Source organism: Macaca fascicularis, chromosome 1 (genome assembly GCF_037993035.2).
Source record: "Macaca fascicularis isolate 582-1 chromosome 1, T2T-MFA8v1.1".
NCBI lineage: Eukaryota > Metazoa > Chordata > Mammalia > Primates > Cercopithecidae > Macaca > Macaca fascicularis.
In genome coordinates this window covers 29,659,852-29,677,043 of record NC_088375.1, presented here as the reverse complement: position 1 = coordinate 29,677,043, position 17,192 = coordinate 29,659,852, and the positions used below count along the sequence as shown (strand labels likewise).

The 17,192-nt window shown below is 38.1% G+C and overlaps 1 protein-coding gene across 23 annotated transcripts in view; it reads right to left on the bottom strand.

Annotated features, from left to right (window-relative positions):
• Nucleotides 1-17,192, bottom strand: part of DNM3 (dynamin 3) — a 562,992-nt gene that overhangs the window by 341,208 nt on the left and 204,592 nt on the right. For all 23 annotated transcript variants that reach the window (XR_012422750.1, XR_012422743.1, XR_012422754.1 and 20 more), the window contains 2 exons: nt 16,725-16,863; nt 506-592 (listed from right to left, as the gene is read on the bottom strand). Coding sequence is in view for 18 of the 23 variants with exons in the window: in XM_045396821.2 (XP_045252756.1) it covers nt 506-592; nt 16,725-16,863 (226 nt within the window). In the remaining 5 variants the exon portion in view is untranslated. The remainder of the gene's footprint in view (nt 1-505; nt 593-16,724; nt 16,864-17,192) is intronic.

Below are 17,192 nucleotides of genomic sequence, written 5' to 3'. Positions count from 1 at the left end.
GTAGTTCTCAATTTTTCTTTTCAATCATAGGTTATATGGATAAGCTGATGAAAAGCTAGGTCCACTGTCTCCTTAGAAAACAATAAAAACACTGAGCATTTTTGCATAATGTTTTAGGAGTTTGTGAATTTTCTGGAGCCCATCTGTGGGCCCATTAAAAGTTAAGAACTCCTGTCTTAAAGAGAAAATGTGGTATGTTTCTGGATTAGTGGTTTTCAAAGTAGGATATATGCATGATCCATGGAGTGCTGAGAAAAAAAAAATAACGAAACTCCTGTTACTGCTTTTGCATCTCATTCTTCTGAATGAAGTCTTTCTATTTGCTCATATATTTAACATAAGTAAGATATGAATATAGTATGTGTATAATTCATAAATAAGTAAAAATAAATGTAGTTGTGTTCCACTATTTTTTTTTTCCTTTAAGCGACAGGCTGACTGTTGGGAACTACCAGACAACCTCGCAGAGACCTTCGACCTCCCACCAGGGAAGACCTCTCCTTACCTGGTCCTTTGTCTTCCCTTCTCGCTCACGAATGTGGTTAGCAACAATCCTTTCCGTCTCCTCGCAGAGCCTGGGGAAGTTTGCCAGCTGTCAAGAAAAGCAGATCTGAGTATTAATACTCAAAAAGTTACACTACCAAAAGAGAAGCAGAGATAAATTATGTATTTTACAGAAGATACTCATTGCCGTTCTGGAAGCAAAAATGAAATATCATCAACTTCTAAAGAAGAATGTCAAGGTGATGGGAGAGGCTTCACAAACTATCATCAGAAGTAACCTTGTTATGTTGAGGAAACACTTCAAAACCAGTGGAGCAATTCCCTAGGAAGAAAGCAGAACCGTGGATACCATCTAGCACTGGGCTCCTGCCGAGTTGGCACTTAATAAAATTCAAAGATGAAGAAGTCAGAAAACAGGACAAAGAAAAGGATAAAGACTAACATTTTATATAGTGCCTACCATGTGCCAGGAGCTAAGGACTTCATGAATTACCTCCTTCAATATTCACAGCAATCAGAAAAGACAGATATAATTATTAACCTCATTTATTTATTTATTTATTTATTTTTCCGAGATAGAGTTTCGCTCTTGTCACCCAGGCTAGAGTGCAGCTCACTGCAACCTCCACCTCCTGTCTCAAGCGATTCTCCTGCCTCAGCCTCCTGAGTACCTGGGATTACAGGCACATGCCACCAAGCTCAGCTAATTTTTGTATTTGTAGTAAAGACGGGGTTTCACCATGTTGGCCAGGCTGGTCTCTAACTTCTGACCTCAGGTGATCCACCTGCCTTGGCCTCCTAAAGTGCTGGGATTATAGGCGTGAACCACCATGCCCAGCCAATCCCATTTAATAGAGGAGAAAAGTGAAGCACAGAGAGATTAAGTAACTCATGCCCATGACTAAACAGCTCAAAAATGGTGGATTCAGGATTCCAACCTAAGTCCTAGGACTCCAGAGCCCATGGTCTTGTCCATTACTCTTCAAGGATGATTCATCCCATGAAGCACAGAGAGACTCCTTTAACTTTTTAAATTCTCCCCATAGAAAATAGATGTGTATATGTACATTTTTCCCCAAAACTATGGAAATTGTGTATGTCAATCACTTAACCCCATCTAAGTTATGCAGGTAATTGTTCAAAAAATAGTTTGTAAAAGTGAATAGATTAATTACAATTGTTTTCAATATAAGGAAGAAAGAGAATGGGATGCTATGAAAATGTTTAAGGAACCCTAATCCAGAAGGAAGACTTAGACAGGCAAAGGTATGTAAGAATGGCCATGGAGAAGATGAAGTTTGCCAGGAACAGAAACATGTGTGAAGGTGAGATGGAAGTGCAGGCAATTAGCAGTGATAAAAGTAAAAGAAAGTCAGTGCAGAAATTGAGGATTATGATCCTGAGACAAAGCTAGAAAAGTAGAGAGGGGCCACATCAAGCAGATCCTTGCAATTCTGTTAGGAATTTAGGCTACTGAAGCAATTCAGATGGAATGGAAATAATGGTGGCTTCTACTGGGATGACAGCCATGGAAATGGAGAAAAGTGGGCGCATTCATGACACGCCAGGCAAAATATTAATTCCAATTTTTAAAGTACTTGCAAATTAAAGGAGACTACTAGATAGCTCAATATAAAATAGGCAAAGAATATGATTCAATTCACAAAAAAGTAAGAGTCAATAAACAGAAGGAAAAATGAACTGTAAAGTGATCTAATGCAAAGAAAAGCAATAACTATTATGTTGGCAAATTGCTATGATTTTTTTATAAGACTTACTACAGGTGAAGGTATACTGAGATTAGCACAATTTAAACTTGCTGAGGGGTATCAACAAGAGAAATCTTTCTGGAAAGCAATTTGGCATTACGTATAAAAAGTCTTGCGTGCGTGCACACACACACACACAGACAGGGAGAAAGAGGCAGAGATCTCAACCTAATAACCTCACAGAGTACTGAACTACAATGATAAGGACATTCATCACAGCATTAGTTGGAAAAGCAACAATAAGATAAACAAATAAAACTATAAACTACCTAGTATCCGATGACGTTAAATAAATGAAGGTAGATCCACTTACGTGATGTAATGTAACCATTTTGAATGACACTTTTTTTTTTTTATTATACTTTAAGTTCTAGGGTACTGTGCATAACCTGCAGGTTTGTTACATATGTATACTTGTGCCATGTTGGTGTGCTGCAACCATCAACTCGTCAGCACCCATCAACTCGTCATTTACATCAGGTATAACTCCCAATGCAATCTCTCCCCTCTCCCCCCTCCCCATGATAGGCCCCAGTGTGTGATGTTCCCCTTACCGAGTCCAAGTGATCTCATTGCTCAGTTCCCACCTATGAGTGAGAACATGCGGTGTTTGGTTTTCTGTTCTTGTGATAGTTTGCTAAGAATGATGGTTTCCAGCTGCATCCATGTCCCTACAAAGGACACAAACTCATCCTTTTCTATGGCTGCATAGTATTCCATGGTGTATATGGGCCACATTTTCTTAATCCAGTCTGTCACTGATGGACATTTGGGTTGATTCCAAGTCTTTGCTATTGTGAATAGTGCCGCAATAAACATACGTGTGCATGTGTCTTTATAGCAGCATGATTTATAATCCTTTGGGTATATACCCAGTAATGGGATGGCTGGGTCATATGGTACATCTAGTTCTAGATCCTTGAGGAATCGCCATACTGTTTTCCATAATGGTTGAACTAGTTTACAATCCCACCAACAGTGTAAAAGTGTTCCTATTTCTCCACATCCTCTCCAGAACCTATTGTTTCCTGACTTTTTAATGATCGCCATTCTAACTGGTGTGAGATGGTATCTCATTGTGGTTTTGATTTGCATTTCTCTGATGGCCAGTGATGATGAGCATTTTTTCATGTGTCTGTTGGCTGTATGAATGTCTTCTTTTGAGAAATGTCTGTTCATATCCTTTGCCCACTTTTTGATGGGGTTGTTTGTTTTTTTCTTGTAAATTTGTTTGAGTTCTTTGTAGGTTCTGGATATTAGCCCTTTGTCAGATGAGTAGATTGCAAAAATTTTCTCCCATTCTGTAGGTTGCCTGTTCACTCTGATGGTAGTTTCTTTTGCTGTGCAGAAGCTCTTTAGTTTAATTAGATCCCATTTGTCAATTTTGGCTTTTGCTGCCATTGCTTTTGGTGTTTTAGACATGAAGTCTTTGCCCATGCCTATGTCCTGAATGGTACTACCTAGGTTTTCTTCTAGGATTTTTATGGTATTAGGTCTAACATTTAAGTCTCTAATCCATCTTGAATTAATTTTTATATAAGGAGTAAGGACAGGATCCAGTTTCAGCTTTCTACTTATGGCTAGCCAATTTTCCCAGCACCATTTATTAAATAGGGAATCCTTTCCCCATTTCTTGTTTCTCTCATGTTTGTCAAAGATCAGATGGCTGTAGATGTGTGGTATTATTTCTGAGGACTCTGTTCTGTTCCATTGGTCTATATCTCTGTTTTGGTACCAGTACCATGCTGTTTTGGTTACTGTAGCCTTGTAGTATAGTTTGAAGTCAGGTAGCGTGATGCCTCCAGCTTTGTTCTTTTGACTTAGGATTGTCTTGGCAATGCGGGCTCTTTTTTGGTTCCATATGAACTTTAAAGCAGTTTTTTCCAATTCTGTGAAGAAACTCATTGGTAGCTTGATGGGGATGGCATTGAATCTATAAATAACCTTGGGCAGTATGGCCATTTTCACAATATCGATTCTTCCTATCCATGAGCATGGTATGTTCTTCCATTTGTTTGTATCCTCTTTTATTTCACTGAGCAGTGGTTTGTAGTTCTCCTTGAAGAGGTCCTTTACATCCCTTGTAAATTGGATTCCTAGGTATTTTATTCTCTTTGAAGCAATTGTGAATGGAAGTTCATTCCTGATTTGGCTCTCTGTTTGTCTGTTACTGGTGTATAAGAATGCTTGTGATTTTTGCACATTAATTTTGTATAGCTAATGACACGGTAAGGTATTTACAACACTAAGTGAAGAAAATTAGGCTACTAAATATATAATGTGATTATGCACAAGCATAGTGTTTTGGTTTGGATATTTCTTCCCTCCAAATTCATACTAAAATTCAATCCCCAATGTGGCTACACTGACCAGTCGGGCTTTTAAGAGGTGATTGGGTCATGAAGGCTCAGCCATCATGAGTGGATTAATCCATTCATGGATTAATAGATTAATAGGTTATCATGGGAGTGGGACTAGTAGCTTTATAAGAAGAGGACTAGCAACCTGAGCTAGCATGCTACCACACTCAGTGCCCTTACTATATGACTGATACCCTGTACCACCTTGGGACTCTGCACAGAGTCCCCACCAGCAAGAAGGCCCTTACCAGAGGCAGACCCTCAGTGCTGGACTCCTCAGCTTCCATAACTGTAAGAAATAAATTCCTTTTCTGTATACAGAAATAAATCCCTTTTCTGTATACCAGGTTTCAGGTATTCTGTTACAAACAACAGAAAATGAACTAAGACACATCCACACACACATGCACACACGCACAGAGTCACACACCACCATATACCCTCGATATTTTTCAAGGATATAGCCCAATCTTACAAATACCAACATTCTTGAGTAATATGGTAGCATATAATATTTCTCCAAACTTGTAAGGACTTGGATCAAGGCCTCCCTGAAATGTGGCTTCTGTATGGTCACCTGCGGTCACTGTACACATTACCTTTACAGCATGCACAACATATATTAGTGTGTTAGCAAGATAACAAACTACAGTACTTCATGGAACCATCATAATCACAAGATCTCATATATGTTAAATCTTCCGTTGCTGCAAGTCTACTCTCTCTGCATAGAAAAAGATTTGCACGATACTAAAAAGTGTTAATAGAGATAATTCTTTGAATAATGCATAATTTTATTTATCTACATTTTCCAAATATTTCTACAGTGGATATAGATTATGTTCATAACATCATAAAAGCATAGAAACCTGACTGCTTTAGTTACCTCAAAAATCATCACCAGTGTCTCTATGAGGTCCTCGATTTCTCATCCCCTTACTGGCTCTTATCTGAATCCTGAGATGTATGCTCACCTGGGGGCTTATTTCATGAATTATTGCAAGATACAAATGGAGCTCATACTTCTCATTTTGGCAACATTCTCCAGAAAAAGCTCTATTATACCAGAACCCCTCTTAACTCTCTGAAAGTCCTGCAAGTTATTTTTTGTGAGGCTTATAAAAGCCTTCAGAGTGGAAGAGATGGCTGATCAATTCCAGTCCTTCTTGACTAGTGCAAACCTGAGTGATGTATCTGACACCAACCATTAGCCTGCCCTAGGCCACCAAGACAATCAATTCCCCTGCACCCAGACAGCCTCCCAAGCTATTCAATGACAGCCAGACTATTATAGAATCACTTTGCCTCAGAGAAGTAACTACGCAAGCAATGGAGGTCTACCAAGGAAGACTGGGATGCCTTTAACAACATTTAGAAAACAGATTACAGCAGAAAGTTATTTTTAAAACCATCAAATAGTGGCAATATAAATATTTATTCAGAAACTAAACACTTGATAGCTGAAGGACCCCAGGCCAGTACATGGCCATCATTAAGTCAGGGAAAGGCCAAAATGACAAGAATATCCCATGAAGTACAGACATCTAAGAATGCCTCCAATCTACTGGCCTTGGCAGGAGGATTGATCTATGTGCATGCGTGTATCTCCTGATCTTTCCAAGATTACTGCCCGTGGGCTTAATTCTACCAGAAAAGGAATCTGTAAGAGCCACAGTTTTGTACCTACAATTGAGACAACTGGAAGTCAATAAGCCTAAATTCTAAGCAGAACAAAAGAAAAAGAGTATACACTAGAAGAACTACCATTATGGAGACAAAGGAGGAAAAACCTTGAAGAGACACTAAGCAATGTAAGATTTAGGCATCACTGAATGGCATTAATGAAACAACTGGTTTGTTTACTAGCTGGTTGATATTGAACTGATTGTGGGAGTATAAGAGTCAAAATCTTGGTTTTAACTGCTGGCTTTCAAATATATATAAATAGTCCCAATTCTTTTTATATATAAATAGTCCCAAATATATAAATAGTCCCAATTCTTAAGATACATACATAGAGAGGCTTAAAAAAAAAAGTCCTACTGATGTTTAAAATTATTTCTGATTAGGCTTTCTACCACTCATTTCATTATTTCATTTAATCTCATAATGAGATTATTTCATGATCTCATTCAAACTGTGCCCTGCTCAGTTTGCGTCACCCTTTACTTAGCTTTAAAACATACTTAACTTTGATTGCTCAATTCAATCCCTCACCTCTCTTCTATGTCTCTTATTTAATGTGCAATCACCATTTCTTCAATCATTTATTCCATTATAATTGTCAATTATTTTTGCACTTTTTAAATTTGAATGTCAAATTAAAAGCCTACAGTTGTAAGAATATGGGAGTTATTATTTGTCAAAGTAATCAGAATATTAATTATGTATGCCCAAATAATATTGATGTAGAAGACGTCATCTTTAGGCCTTTATTCCTCTAATGATTAATTAAATAACCTATAAATTGGTTTATAGAGAGTTAAGGGATTAAGGATTTGCTATTCGTTATAATAACTACATTCCTAAATTTATGTCACATCAGTCATTCATTGTGCAACTGCTACAGTCCAGCTCCATGCTCAGTTTATGTCATAACACCTGATATTAGAAACCACATAGTCTTGAGTGGCAGGTTGCCTATACAGATAAATAGTCGTATAAGAGAAATATTTTCTAAAAACCAAGGGGAAATATGAAGAAATAAATGCATAAACCAGGTATGAGAGGTCCTCTGAAGATTTGATGCTTACATTATAATAGTGAAACTTGTAGTCAAAGCTATACATTTATTATACAGCAAATTAGTTCTAAATGGCTTATTGTTAAAATTGCATTGAACATCCTTTTTTTTTTTTTTTAAGACAGAGTCTCACTCTGTTGCCCAGGCTGGAGTGCAGTGACACATCTTGGCTCACTGCAACCTCCACCTCCTGGGTTCAAGCAATGCTCCTTTCTCAGCCTCCTGAATAGTTGGAACTATAGGCACCCACCACCACGTCTGGCCTGCGTTGAGTATTCTTAAATAATAAAGAAGATTCAATGGAGAAACAATACAATATACATGACTTTAGGAATCAAAACCTTCAACATTTAATTCAAGGAGAATATTTTAATTATACATGTTCTGAGAGAAAGCAGCAAAACATGTTTTAATAAGGTCCAATGTTATAAGTGTTATTTAGGGTAGTGATTAATTATTTTGGTGGAACCTCAATATAAAAATTTAATTTCAATAAGTCACATTTTCCTAGAGAAAAAAAAAAAACTTGGAAGACATTTCTATCCAACAAAACAAAAATTATACACTTCCAAAATGTATTTACAGTTTATCAAATCATAAGATCTATGCTATGCTAGTACATTTTCTTAAAATGGTCAAGAGACCAGACAAGATTTCTGTATCTTCAAGAGGAACAAGTTCGATGCCTCTAGCAAAAACTGGAGTTATTAGGTAACCATCTGTTCATAGTTCCATACCAAACCTCACTAAGAAAATAAAGTCAGAACAAAATTTTTTCTATACTTAAATTGACTTGATTGGTTTGGCTGACCTAAAGATAAGGGTTTTTATGAAAAAGCTATAAACCTTTAAATGCTAGCTGCTTGCTACAAACCAAGTAGAAATAATTCAAGTGATGAGTGAATTTTAGCACTCATAAGAGCATTCAATTTTTTTATTTCATTTTCTGTGAATTAACCACCCACCCAACCTGACAAAATCCCTTGCCATCCTTTGTTTTGGTATAGCATAGTGTTGGATTTATTCAGGATATGAGAAGACACTCATCTGCGCATAACACATTTGCTATGAAAAAAAATTTTTTTAACAGATGTATTTGTAGAAAAATTTACAAAGGTGATTGAAGATGAGAAGCAATTGTAATATAAAGAGATCAAGAAATAGTGACTGTTTTCTAAGTTGCACAGGGGTTAATGGGAAAGTTCCTTATGGGGTGTTCTACATTGGCATATGAGTGGCATGTGAGAAGTCAAGGAAGGTCAAAGTGAAGTTGGCAGGAAGCGGAAAGGAGTGCCAGATCCCAACTAGGCGAACTGGGACCAAGTGGGCTAATGTTAGGCTTCCTTCTCCAGGTGGGCAAATACTTAATCTAGAAACCTCAAATATTTTCCACAAAGAGCAGGAGAAGTGGTGAGGTATAAGATGGAAAAACTTTTAAACAGAGAAATGAAGAGAACTCTAGTGTTATTTACAAAATGCTAAGGAATAAGAAACAAGGAGAGTAGAAAAACAAAAACAAAATTAAAAGTCCAACCTTGAGTGAATAAAACTGGGTGCCGCAGAGTAGTCAAAAGGCCTGTTACTTAAGTAATTCAGAAAACATCCAAAAAGGAAGTCAGGGTGGGTTGACATGGTGGCAAAACAACACCTGAAGATCATAATCAGATTTTCATCTCTCTCTTCCCAAGTTTATCTCTGGTAGACACATTAATGAGCAGTTAAAATGGAAAAAAAAAAAAAAAAAACCTTCAAAACAGAAAGTGGGAGAAAAATCAGGGACCATGGTAAATTATAAATTAAGAACCAAGTATAAAGATTACAAATCCTTTAATGAGTTTTAAGATTAAAAGGTGAGATTCTATCACATTAAAACTGAGTCCCAGGCCTGAATTTCCTAAAATACCCAACAAAAGTTTCAGACTTTAATAACCTGTCTGATTTGAAGCCTGGTCACCAGGCTATTACATGGCACCAACCTGGGCACCATGTCTATTACATTAGACAGGTATTGTATGCAAAGCACAGCACAGAGTTTGACTGGGTGGCAGCCATTAGGAGGTGAAATGCAAGTATTTTCATGCAGCGTAAAAATCACAGCACATCTATATAAACCTAAAAGAAAGTCCTAAATAGTATGATACTTTGAAGCCATTTTCCTTCATCCTACTTCAGACAAATTGACCGTCACCTACTGCATCAATGAGATATAATTCATTTTTTTAATCATTCATTCAATAATTACTGTTGAAAACCAGGCTGTTTTAGGGTTGACAAACAGAGCAATGAGCTTAATAAGCCAAGTTCTTATTCTCATGCAACTTGTATTCTCAAGGCCCCTTGATTATCTTATGACAACAACAACAGACATAAATAATATAATTAATATATTAAGAGTAATATATACGGCAAAGAAAAATAAAGTTTGGTAAGTAGATGAACGATGGCGTGTGTGTGTGTGTGTGTGTGTGTGTGTGTGTGTGTGTGTGTGTCTGTTTGGGGGAGGGCTATGCAACTGTAAACAGAAAAGTCAGGGAAAGACTCTGCTTTATGGGGCATTTGAATAGCAGAGACCTGAAACAAGCAATGGTTTGATCCATGCAGCTATCTTGGGGCAGATCATTTCCTACATGAAGAATGAGAAGTGCAAAGACTCTACAGTCATGTTTCACTGGCCTGCTAAATAAATAAGGAATCCAGTGCAGCTGGAAAGGACCGCGAGGAGGAGAGAAAGGGGAGGAGATGAGTTTAGAGATGAAAAGCTGGGGGCAAGACTGTGCAGGGCCTTGGAAGCCATGGTAAGGACTTGGATTCACTTGTTTAGTTATGTGTATTCAGAGCTAGATATTTACTTACCTAATAAGCCACAAGATTCAGCATTTCTTCTAACAGCACTTCTTAATGGAAAATCTTTCCCTTTATTTATTTCTTTAATTTTTTTTTTGGAAATGGAGTCTCACTGTTGTCACCTGGGCTGGAGTGCAAAGGTGCGATCTCGACTCACTGCAACCTCCACCTCCCGGGTTCCAGCAATCCTCCTGCCTTAGCCTCCTGAGTAGTTGAGACTATAGGCACCCCCTACCACGTTCAGCTAATTTTTGTATTTTTATTAGAGATGGGGTTTTACCACATTGGCCAGGCTGGTCTCAAACTCCTGACCTCAGGTGATCCACCTGTCTTGGCCTCCCAAAGTGCTGAGATTACAGGCGTGAGCCACCACGCCTGGCCCTTTCCCTGTATTTCTAATAGCTGACTAAGGTATCTTTTTTTTCCCCCCTTGCAAAACTTTTTTTTTCTAAACAGGAAAAAAATCAATTAATTAGTATGATAATGATCCAAGAATGCGGTTTCCCAAAAGGCCAGTAAATGTCACAGTTGCTAAACTGTGGTTAAAAAAACCAAGATGTTCCTCTCAGTGCTTCCTGAAAAGACCTTCAGCACCCTGTGATGATGATGCACTGGAGAAGAGGAGGTAAGGAAAAGCAGCTGAAAAGAGATGCCCGCCAAAATAATTTTAAAGTTGAGATGTCCCTGGCATGAAGCCAAATAGCTCATAAAGCTCTAATGTTCCTGTCTTATCCTCCAGTGCCCCAGAGACAACAGTGAGAAAATATCTGGGAAGAAATGCATTCCCCCAGGTTAGGAGTCTAGCTTTGTTTTGTTGTTTGAACACACATAAATCCCATATGTTCTTCACTGATGTTTATTTAATGCAGCTGAAGAAAAAAGCATTTAAGGTTTTTACACATAAGGCATCACATGAGGAGTTGTAAATGAAAACTGTATTTTATGTTTATATATGTATATACGCTATAACAGAAATATATATATAATTACAGTATAGCTGGAATTACTTATTTTCACATTGCCTGGGGCAGTCTTTGAATACTCCTATTACTCCAGTGAAAGTATTCATAGCACCCCCTTTAAGTCTCAGAAATGTCTTGTACTGAACAATAAATTACATAGTCACCTTATCTATGGCTCATGTTCAAAAGAAGGCAAGTAATAAAGTCCCAGCAGACTCAACTCTAATTAGGATTATTTTGCTTTGCAAAATATTTTAATTAGACCAGTTTTTAAATAAAAGATATTGAAAGTATACCTAATAAGGCCAAAAATGAAAAACATCAAAATGCAGCATAAGGAAAAGGATAGATGTTTGAAATAAAATCTGCCTAAATTTTATCATCTTAAAAGGAATGGCTAAAATACTCTTTTAAAACCAAGTATATATATTTGTGACCACTGGATAACTTTAGAACATCTAAATTGTCATTAAATGTTTATAAAATGCCCATATGTGGAGTTGGTCACTGTGTTACAGTCTAGTTAGATAAGATAAAAAACACAGTGCCTTTTTTTCAAAGGAGCTTATAATCAACAAGAGGAGATATGTAAACAAATAAATACAAACAAATCTCAGGGCAGTATCATAAATGCTATGATACAAATACACATAGGGTATCAACAGAAGCACTAAAAGGGGAGTTGGGAGAGAGACCAGGAAGGGACTCACAGAGGCCCTTTGGGAAGATTTTAAGGAAAATAGAATGATTGAGCTGGCTCCCTAAAAATGAGAGGGGATGGCAGGTAAACACAGGAGGGAAAGTGAGACATTCTAGACAAAAGGAATCACTTATGCAAACGGCAAAGGCATGAAAAATCATTGAAGATAGTGCAAATCATCTAGAATGGCTGAAGCAAGCGGTGGGACCAAAGATATAGCTGGAGAAGTATTCAGAGATCAGACGGGGAAGCTAAATACAATCCTAAATTAGCTGAACTTTATTCTCAAGGCTCTGAGAAGTCGTTGAATAATTTTGAGGATATAGGCAAAAGGTATATCTGTTTTTTAGAAAAATCACTTTGCAAGCAGTGGCAAAGATGAATTTGAGGGTGACCAGGCTAGAAGTAGATCTGTTAGGGGGCCACTGGAGTAATTCAGGCTTAAAAGTAATGCTCAGCACTTTAAGTAAGAAAAGAGAATAGTTGCAGTCAAGCCTCCCTTAAAGAGGCTTGAGCTAGAAGTACAGATTTGGGAATCAGCAATACTTTAAGTGGTAGTTGAACTATCACAGACATGATCTGTCAAGGAGAAAATATAGTAAGAACAGAATAAAACCGGGAGTAACCTCTGTGGGATCCCAGTGTTTAGAGGCAAGCAAAAATGGACGAATGCTCAAAGGAGGTGGAGAAGGAATAAAGAGAAAAGAGGGAAGACAGCCCATAAGAGAGGAGTGCCAGCTTTATAAAGAGAGTGGAATACAGTCTCAGGAATAAGAGTGTCCATTAGGCTTGGCAATCAGGACTCTCACTGATCTTTGCAATAATTAACTCTAGAGAATAGTGGGTTAGAAGCCAAATTTCAGTTGAGGAATTAACTGGAGATGAGACAGCAAAGATGCAAAGCATAAATTACTTTTTTCCCAAGAAGGCTGACCATGAAAGGAGAAAAGTAGGGCAGCAGATGAGTCTTTGTCACTGTTTTTTTTTTAAATTTGGACAGACATAGATATGTTTATAAGCTGATTTTTTTAAATGTGATGGTGAAGATGATGATTCAGGAAATAAAAGGCTAAAAAGAGTACATCCTCAAAAGTGGTGAGAGTACAGATAGGAAACCATCCCCTACCCCCTTGGTCAGGAATAGTATCTCAACAGAGAGGATAAGAAGGGGGTGTGGCTGTGAATACAGGTAAGTTTGAGGGATAGAAGACAAGAATCAATGTTTCATAGTGCCCATTTATGGCCCCTATTTTCTCTGCGAAATCTTCATTGAAAGTGAGAATGAAAGTGATGAGTCAGGTGGCTTGAAGAGAGTGCTAAAAGTGTAACATCATTATCATGGAGAACACAGGAAGTTGCTAATTACTAAGATACTGAAGCACTACTGGGCGGCAGTTGAAATTGGACTAAGAGGAAGACCATGAATATATTGTGGCACCAGTTCACACAAATAGACAAATATCTCCAAGCTCTTCAGAAGCCTGTGGGGAAAGGAAAATAAAGACAAGCAGTAAATTTTAGCAGTCCTGGAGTTTCAAAAGGTGGCCAAGTTAATCCAAGTGGAACTGAAGTAATAGATAAGAAAACTAATGATGGATGTATATCTGCTCACCCGTACACCTTATGGGCTCTAAGGTTTAATGCTGGAAGGGGAAATAACAGAAGGCTCCCACTTTAGCAGCAAGGCCCAGACACATTTTCCAACCTAGACATGTCAGCAGTGAAGTGGACACTAAATTTCAAACCTTCAAAATAGAGCTTTTCCGTTAATTTCCCAATTGGCTTAAAATCTAAAGAGGATGAAGGGGGTGATCAGCATTCTGCAGGCCCTTTAAAAGGGTTTACGATTTCCTAGTAAAACATTTTTTGATGACAACAAGAGCCAGACGTCATGAAACTATGTGCTAGCTCAGACTGAATGGAGAGCAAAGATCTCAAGGAAAAGTTGCTTTCAGGCATTGGACATGATATCCGCATGGACATTGAACACTTCCAAGTTGAAGGTGAATTGGGGATGGAGAGGAAAAATGTAAGCCAGGTTCTAAAGATCCTGAAGAATGCAAGGGAGTGACCTGGAACTTGGTGGTGACAGTGAATATAAGGAACAGGTACAGCTGGCACCACCTAGGCCTTAATGGAAGACTGTGAGAAAGTGAAGGAATAATCTTTGGAAGCCACAAAAGGAGAAGTGGGCAAATGTCATACCCAATAAAGGCCCTCAGATTTTTCCAGTTTGGGCTAGAATAAATATCCTTCACTGAAGAAAGCTAAAGGGTAAACAGTAACCTCAGGGGAAAAGCTAGATTTTATGTTTATCTAAGGCAAACTATAAAATGTTTTGAGAAGATAGTAAAAATATATAGAAGACCAATCCAAGGAGCATAATGGAAAGGGTGGAGAGCAAGAATAGAAGCCAAAAAGTGTCTGGGAACAAGCTGTCTCATCCCATGCCATCAGAACTGACTGTTGGCTTTCCAGTAGGTTGGATAAAATGGGAAATGATAAAAAAAAAAAAGAAAGATTCATGCATACCATAAACACTTTATATAACTTAAAACATAAATGTCCACACATGTGCCAATCTTTTGATGTAAGGCCAAGGTCTGTTCTCTGCATATGGATCTGCTGATCGGAGTTATGCATCTTCTGTCTTACATAAACCACATCCTTCATCTATGATTTCCAGTTTTGCTTTCTTTACAGTGGAGGGAGAACCTGAAGATACTTGTGAAATAATTTGAATGCCAAACTTATTCAGATTTTTATAATCCCCTCCTCACACACACACACATTCTTTTGCCATTATCCTGCCTACACCTAGTCAATAGCAAAGCTTTTGCAGCTAACATTTATCAAGTCTTCTCACAGCATTCAGGTTAGTTTTCATAGAAACAAAACTCAAAGTCTTTTTTGCATTGGATCAGTTTAATTACTCTGTTTATTCAAAGTATATTATTCAAATAAGTACGACTGGCTAAATGGGTTTGGGAACAAACGCAGCACAACTGTCCCTCGTAAAGAAGACAGGTTAATTGGTAGGAGTAAGAGACATGGACAACCTAAAGAGAAGGCTCTGGCTAAACACATCTGTGTGCTGAGAGTGGCAATCCTTAGGAAACTCAGTATCAGTTAATCTTGAAAGTCAGCAAAGAGATCAATTAAGAGAGCTTTAAATGTACAAGGGACATGATAGGTTGCATTTTGAAGAGTAGGTGAGGGTAGCAGGGATGAGAACTGTTAGCAACTGACTTCAGCTTTCCAAGAGGTGAGCCAGTAGAAAGATTGATTTTTTTCAACTCCATGTGCATTCTTCTTTCTGTCCCTCAGTCCCTTTACTCCTGTGGCTCTTCTTGTTTTGGAGAAGAAAAACCAGGAGTTTAGGAAATGAGGTGGAAGAGCAGTAGGAGCTCTAGAAAAGGGGTCTGAAACTCCCAGTCACCTCTGGGTCCCAAGCTAGTTCCATTTACTGCTTTTCTTTCAGCCTTCACATCTAGGAATTCGGCCCACTTGCCTCTTCTCCTATGTACATCTGTTCTTTACCTGAGCCCTTCTGTCAGGTAAATGGGAACTAATATTCATATTCATTCTAATTCTCTGTCCCTCTCATTCTCTCTCTTTCTTCCCACTAGTTTTTCAGAAAGGTAACTCCTCGTAACCATCTATAAAGGGAAAGATAACAAAACTAACAAAAACAGAATTATCATAGGTTGGAGAAATATTAAAAGCATGAGTGTTAACTGTCAGGGGGCTAGACCTACCCTACTGTAAACACCATCACTAATTCTCTTTTTGTGTTTTTCAATACAAGATATTCCTTCCATGAACCGAGAAATTCAGCACATGTTCTCCATATTCCTCAGTGAGGAGTCCTCCTACTTGGGAAGTCTTACCCCAGCACTCTACAGCATAGATTTAATAGATACTCAGGGTAGAGAATATCTATTAATATTTATGTTATTTATTAATATCTATTTATAAATATCTATTAATATTTATGCAGGCTGCAGGCTTTGGCACTGGATCCTCCCCACTCCTAAGCCCTCTTCCCTCCCCTCCTCACCACCTCTTAATTCGTTAACTTCTCTTCCTGCAACTGAATTCTATAGTACCTCTTTTGGAAAATCTTTTCAACACTTCCCTGCTGCTAAAATGGCAATTTATGGATCACCCACCATTTACTGAGCACTTAAACTATGGTTAATCAGTGTGTTAGGTGGCCCATAGGTTTCAGGCATCATCTTGTTTAATCCTCACTGAAGTGGTATTACCATTATCATCACCATCCTCGTTTGACAGATAAATTAACAAGACTAGAGAGGTTAAACCCAAGGTCACATAGAAAGTATCAGAGCCAGGATTTCAATCTAGGTCACTGAAACTCCAAGGCTGGGTTCTTATCCACTACACTACACTGCCCCTTCCCAGAACACCCAGGCTCAAGTGGAATACATATTCGCAATTTGGAAGAATTTTCTTATGATATACGTACTATCGATGATTTCCTTCTCTAACAATTACCCTCATCCATGCACCACAGGAAAAATAAGCTTAGGGCATTTGCCTAATAGTTTGGAAATAATATTTATTTGTTTAAGACAACAAGGGGAAAATCAGCCAAAGAAATACACTCTTTCTAAACCACCGTATTAGGAATGATAGAAAACAGTATGTCTGCCCTCCATGAAAGCAATTCCCACTCAGTATTTTCCACAACCCTTCCCTGTAGGCAAACACACAACATCTGTAACAAAGTGAGGGTCAGGGAAAGAGAATCATGCAATGAGATAGGGAATGTTGGTAAACCAAAGCCATGTCCTGGAAAGTTAAATAATTCCAACTTACTTTTTTGGTACACTTCTTCACAGTGTTGATTAATTCTTGTATTACCAGATCCACACTCTTCAAAGAAGGCCCTTTCAACTTTACAATCTGTTTCTTGACTATCGCTTCAAATGCCATGTCTGGAGTAAACAATCCTGTCCTGAAGGTAAGAAAGCAAGCAGCCCATGAGATTTTTTAAATTGAGTAATATTCAAAAATCTTTTGAAAAATGTTTCAATTAACATCCTTTTTAAATTAAGCATGTAATAGACCAAGTTTAAAAGTTACATAGTGATTTGTTCCATCCACAGCACTGCTATAATAATATCTTTTTTTTTTTTTTTTTTTTTTTTTTTTTTGAGACGGAGTTTCGCTCTGTTGCCCAGGCTGGAGTGCAGTGGCCCGATCTCAGCTCACCACAAGCTTCGCCTCCCGGGTTCACGCCATTCTCCTGCCTCAGCTTCCCGAGCAGCTGGGACTACAGGCGCC